General features: G+C 33.4%; 1 protein-coding gene across 4 annotated transcripts in view; it reads left to right on the forward strand.

The window, feature by feature from the left end:
• LOC143238032 (transcription initiation factor TFIID subunit 6-like) overlaps window positions 1-3,341 on the forward strand; it is a 43,550-nt gene extending 40,209 nt beyond the window's left edge. For all 4 annotated transcript variants that reach the window (XM_076477931.1, XM_076477930.1, XM_076477929.1 and 1 more), the window contains exon 13: window positions 36-3,341. In XM_076477931.1, coding sequence (XP_076334046.1) covers window positions 36-494 — 459 coding nt within the window. In that variant the 3' untranslated portion in view covers window positions 495-3,341. The remainder of the gene's footprint in view (window positions 1-35) is intronic.
• The last annotated feature ends 3,489 nt before the right edge of the window (window positions 3,342-6,830 follow it).

Genomic DNA, 6,830 nt, shown 5'->3' on the forward strand with positions numbered 1-6,830 from the left:
AGTAATATATTAAATTCAAATTTTCTTATTTTTAGTCTGCGCGCATCATACAAACGTCGTCATCTCGGACACCAACAATTTTCACTGTTCCTCGAGGATCTTCTACACCTGGAGAACCATCTCCTCCTCCGCAAAAGTATTTGATTGTTACATCTAACCCTCGACCTTCAACACCTTCTTCAACAATGGCACCTGCCAGCCAAGGATCAACTAGTATGAGTAACACACCAACTTTAGTCAAACTTGTTTCAGCTGCAGCATCATCACACAGCCTGCCTGGAAAAGGTATCACATGCAATGTACCTATCACCAAAGTCATGGTTATGAGTGTTCCTCAGTCCTGTACCACATCCTCAATTATTCTCAGTCAGCCTTCAGTTGTATCTTCAGCCATGAGTGTGACAAGTGCCTATTCCTCCTCCAGTCAACCTTCAACCCCAGATACACCACTCTCCAATCCACCAACCACTCCATTCCTTAAAGAATGTGAATAAGGTTAACTGTTGCTTGTATTAATTTGAGAGGGTGTGTTTCAAAATAACTTTCTTGATCAAGTAGGAAAATAGTACTGTGTGATCTCTCTCTCTCACATTGTGTAGTGGGACCATCCAGTATTCTGACCTCATCGTCATTTATGGAAAGTGGAATAGCTCCCATGTTGTTTCACATCCAGAAGTTAATGAACTAGTTTAAATGATTTGTGAACTGGATGCCAAAGTTTCTTGAACAGATATTTCACAAAATACAAGCATGTTCTTTGTTTTTACAATTTCCTTTTTCATATGTTACAAATGTTTATTAAGGTAAAACATTTTATCTTGTAATGTTAGAAAATGAAAACACATTGGGTCTTTACTCTCAACAGTACATATCCCTGGTGGATGTCATGAAATTGCATTGTGTATTCCACTCCAATTTAAAAACATAGTCTACTATTGATTCACTTCATACTGTGTTTGAATTTTGGTGTAGTATATTTTCTTTAACTTCTTGCTTCTCACTCAAGTTTTGGTTTCAAGGTACATAATATATATTTTTTGTAATGTGAGTGTAATTATTAGAAGTGCTGTAATACATTATACGAAACAAACATCTTAACTCAAACGGTTAACAGATAATGTTTTGTATAACATCACAAGAGATAGAGGTAAAACAGGCAGCTTACGAGGTCTGTTAAAAAAATACGCAGACTGACGTTATAAAACAAAATGTACTTTATTTAGAAGTTACAGGTCTGGGACCCCTTCAAAATACTCACCTCCCCAACGCACACACTTATCCCAACAGTCCTGGTACGCTTCTTTTGTAATGTCCTCCAGCTCCTTCGTCGCATCTGCCTTAATCTTGGGAATCGTCTCAAATCTTCTTCCTTTCAAAGGTCTTTTGAGTTTGGGGAACAAGAAACAATTGCAAGGAGCAAGGTCAGGTGAGTGGAGGGGGGGGGACGAACAGTGATCGAGTGTTTGGCCAAAAACTCACGAGTCATGGGCTGCATTTTGCAGCAACGTGGTGCATCTTCAATTTTTCTGTCAAAATCTTGTAACAAGATCCAAATGATATCCCACACTCTTCAGCAAGCTCCCTGACAGTCAGACGTCGATTTGCCCGCACCAGGGTGTTGATTATGTTGACGTGTGGGTTGTCAGTTGATGTGGAAGGACGTCCAGGCCGCTCATCATCTTCAATGGATTGTCACCCATCCATAAAACATTCATGCCACTTGACACATGCCGTACGCTTCATAGCAACATCACCGTAAGCCATGTAGCGTTGCAGATTTTCCAAGTTTAACACAAAATTTCACAGCGAGTCGTTGCTCCTTCAGGTCATTCATTCTGAAATCTGCCAACCAAAAAAATCGCACTTCACTTAAAACTGCGTAGCTAATACACAAATGAAGATATCTACAATTGGGAAATGGTGTTGTAATTAGCTGATCTGTGCCAACCTAGCGATACCAAGCCAATTCCCCGGGAACAAACTGGAGCCACACAATTCACACAGTCCCCATATTTTTTGAACAGCCCTTGTATGAGATTGTGCTTATTATACTTTATTAAACAATAGGTTTATTACTTGTACACTTCATAGACTATGAAGACTGTTTTAACTCTTATGCTTATAAATGTAATAAACCCAGTCTGTACTTCTCTGTATGTTTAAAGGGTTTCTTTTCCCTATGCTGTTCCACTAATTTTTGAGAAGTGAATATTTTTAGTTAGGTGTAAGGAACCACTCCCCTGTACTGTAAAGGGGAAATCTTATACTTTAGTAGGTTGTACATATATATGTACAGTTTATAAAAGGGGAAGTCATTAAATCACATAATAGGTGAGTTAAGTAGTGAGTTTTGAACAAATGTGGTCCAGGGGCTTGTCCTAAGGACTGTGGTGTTAACCTACACTTCATACATACCACCACAACCCTTCTCATAGAAAACAACTTGTAAGGTGAAGGGTTTATCATTGTTGAACATATTATATACTTTTTCTGCACTGGGTCCTAGGACAATTATTAAAACTTGAAAGAGTACAAGTGTTTATTAATGGATTCATACTGTAGTTAGGAAAGGTAGATCCATCTGTTAGAAGTAAGGTATTTATTTAAGAGAATGTTATACATTGAGACTAGTTGTAACATCAAACACTGTATTTTATAAATGTATTAACTCAAAGTGCCTGATGCTACAATTATAAAGGAAGAAAAATAGTTAATACATTGCTGTTCTTTTTGAAGTAATAGTGAACAATTGTATATGTACCACAAGAGTTTTGCTGTCTACTAAACAGCTTTGGTAAACTCATCCTTAAGTTTGTTGGTTAAAAAGAACAATACAAGGGTGATGTACTACATGTTAAATTCTATATACGTCAAAGGAAGAAGCACATAATAGTACAATTATTTGAGGAATATTAAACCAACAACTAATCGGAGCTCGTGAGGGATGAGTGAAATACCAAAGTTATAACACTTTCCTTACATTACAAACCTGCTTCTATCCTTCTCGGGGTTTGTTATTTTTCATGCATAAATTTAAAATACAGGAAAGGGGCAGTTTAAAATTAGTTTTCCATTTTCACAGGTGTAAAATATAAATGCAACAGCACTAAGCTCCAATATCTTTATTATAACCACATTGGTTTGACAGACAACTTTATTACTAACATATTAACAGTGTATACTACTTTACATCCAGCACTACAATGTTGATGCCAGAATATGGATCTAAAACCAATGTTTTTACTTATACCAAACCAGGAGGAGTTTATTAATGTCTTCTCTGATTGCTCATTGTAGTGAAATAATGCACAATACAGTACTGAGTTTTGATTTTTTTCTTAACCCCATCTGAATGTCTGTTCACTTTGTAATATCATGGAACATCTGGACTAGATACAATAACTCCAATATATTTAATGTTTCATATAGGAAGTTAGGATTAAACTTCCAACTATTCTTTAAATACTAAATAATCTTTAAAATTACAGCACTTAGTTCAAGGGCATTTCATTTACTGGTATGTCTTCAAAAATCATTGAAAAATGTTTAATACAACATTAATATGCAGTTGTTTTGGTTAAAACCTATATATCTTATACCTTAATATAAATTATACATTCACTGAAACTGCTACTTGAAACCGAGGTGGGTTTGTTTGGAATAGTTACCCAAACAAAATTTTATGTTAGCCATCCATATTTTCAAGGGATGGTGTTTGGGAAAGCAGTAAAAAAGCATACATCACCCACTTTTAAGCTAATCTAATTAATGATGCATTCTTATTCATAGATGCAGAAATATTACATTATACATAGGCCTTAAAAACCTCTTCCCTGTCTATTATCGTGAGCTTTTGCTTTGGGAGAAGGGAACTGTAGTAACTATGCTTAGATTTATAACCTAACCTATTTACAATAAAAATCCAAGCATGCCTTGTGAACAATTTATTAAACATGTACTTGCCTGGCACATACAGTTTAGGGAGATCCTGAATGTTTGTTAAAGAAAACCATTTTTCAAACATTTTAAATACAAATTCACCTCTGTCTACTTTAATGTTAGGACTGTGTATGCCTGTATTCCATCTCTTCAACCACTTGTAAAAATATGACTGACAAACTGGAGCCCCTACAGCAAGTTAAATTAATTTAAAATAAAACTAGGAAATTGTCTTTATAACGATCCTAACATCAGCAAGTGCATGTGTTTAGAAAAAAAAGACCCTTTAAGATTGCCTCCTAATTTTCCTCATGAAATACAGCTAAAATTACACTCCCCCAAACTCATGTCATTGATATATAATTTTTAACAATTCAAATTATGTTCAAAGTGTTTTCTCCTATTAACATATGAATCATAAAATATTTTGTAGAAGGTTTGAAAAGATTTTAAAGAAAGACAGTCCCCATTACCAATCCTAAATTTTGACTATAGGTCTACAATGGGACAAAATATAATATTCATGCACCTAAACATGTATTAAAGAACAAAAACATTTATATTCTCCAAAGTCACTGGTATAAAAAAATTACCAAGCAAATGGAAGGTATGCACAATTTACAACAGAGCTAAAAAAGGAAAAATTTTTCTTTAATCAGGTTTTGTCAAAGGGGTGAAACTTCTTAATTCTAGTCTATATCATGGCACATTTCAAAACATGCTGAGCCTCACATTGCTATTGCCAAATTCTATATTTCAGTGACAGGAAAAACATTCTCAACCCATGTAAAGAAAAGAATTTGTTTAACCCTTTTTTTTATGCAATTTTGGGTTTTTTCAGTACGAAATACCTAAATTAGTGTGAGCACATGATATTTCAGTATTGTTTGTACAAATTTTGAATATTTATACTTGGTTATAGCTTACACTGCATGTATTATTAGAAAATTTCATTCCTATAAATAAACGTTTTTAATTCCATGCTAAATACACACACACACACACAACAAAGTGTCCTTAAAACACTTGGTCCTAAAGTAATGATGCTTTGTGTTGGAAATGCTCACTAACTACAAGGAACTTTTTTGTTAGTGTAAGTAACATGAGTAGTAAACATGTTACAGCAGGATGGGGTGTATGTACAAATTCAAACTTGCACATTTGTTGATGTTTAAATTCCATTAATCGTGGTATATTAATATTTTAAAAAAAAAAGATGCATTTAAGCACAATTTAACATGATACAAATATCAATGAATGAAAAAGCTGAAGTCTATTACACATTAATTCTTATACTTAAATGTTTACCACATTCCAAACAAAATCAATTTGTGCAAGAATAAAACAATGCCCAACTGTAAATAAAAATACACTTATCACAATTCTTTTATACTTATGCTCCTATGTTAGATGACTTTGCTTCACCACTCATTTTCAAAAGCAGAAAAAGTTACACTGCTGACAACATGTGTCTTAAAGACCCACAAAGTTATTGTAATAAATATAAATTCAGTATTAATAATTCACTAGTTACTAAGAGGCTTATTTTTTCAAGAATATTTCATTTGTTTAAATTAACTCTTCCATTATATTGCCACTTGCTAGGGTATCCCTTCTGTAACAATATTCCTACAAAAATCTTTAGTACTAAGCATTTACTCAATAAATATTCAAACCTAATAACAAAAACTCCATGAACAACTGAACTAGAATAATATTCAATGTCATTTTATAAAAATTCCTATTAACAACCAGAATAATTAATTTAATAAATATGTTAAAAATTTCAGACAATTAAGTAGACTGGAAGATTTTATACATCTTAATATTTTAAAGTTTTGCTATTTTTTGTATATTATAATAACAACGAAATAAAACTTGTTCAATTCATAAAATATATACATATATTTTAGTGAAATTAAATAATTACATCGAAGTGAAGCCAAATAAGTAAACAAGATCATGAGGAAGGGCTGCATTAGAAACAGCAAATACCAAACTCTGTTCAATTACATAACCATAAATTTTTAAGCCATAAACAAAACGCATTAAGATTAAACAAAATATGCTACATATTTTTAAAAAGATCCTATGTTACAACTTGGGATTATAAAATGTATCCTTGGTTTTGGAGGTGACTGCAGATGTTGGACCCACATTGTAGTGAGGATACACCATCTGTCTTAACCTCCAATTTGCTCGTTTCACATAACAAGATTAAGAGAACGAAGTGTGGGTGCTCGAGCCCATAACATTCCACATCTATATTACCCTTCACTGCCTGCAGACAGTTGTGGGAAGGGTACTAAAATTACTAATAATTATTTTCGTTAAAAATAAGGTAATTTAAGAATTTGGCACTACTTTATGCAGATGTACACCTTGAGCTGCACATAAAAGCACAGCCACAGTAAACTGTCACTTTATTAATGTTGTGTTAATTAGTGCCTCTACCATATTGGGGGCAGGAATGCTACCTTCAAGAGGTAAGTTTTATCTTACTTACCCCCAAATGGTAGAACCTTATTTTCCATTTTATTTAGGTTTCATCTTTCTCTTATTTTTGTTTTAACTTCAGAAAGCAGTCACCTTCCCACAACTGTCTGCAGGCAGTGAAGGGTGATATAGATGTGGGCTCCCACATTGCACTCTAATTTCTAATCTTATGAGAGACTAGCAAATTTGAGGTTAAGACTAACAGACAGTATCTCCATCACAATGAGTCCTACTTAAACAGTTACCTCCAAAACCCTAGGATTATTTTATAAATATGCAGCATATTTTGTTTAATTTTAATGTGTTTTGTTTATGGCTTAAAAATTTATGGTTATATATATATATATATATATATATATATATAACATTAATTTTTATAATAAAAAATCAAAACC

This window comes from Tachypleus tridentatus, chromosome 13 (assembly GCF_004210375.1).
Source record: "Tachypleus tridentatus isolate NWPU-2018 chromosome 13, ASM421037v1, whole genome shotgun sequence".
Lineage (NCBI taxonomy): Eukaryota > Metazoa > Arthropoda > Merostomata > Xiphosura > Limulidae > Tachypleus > Tachypleus tridentatus.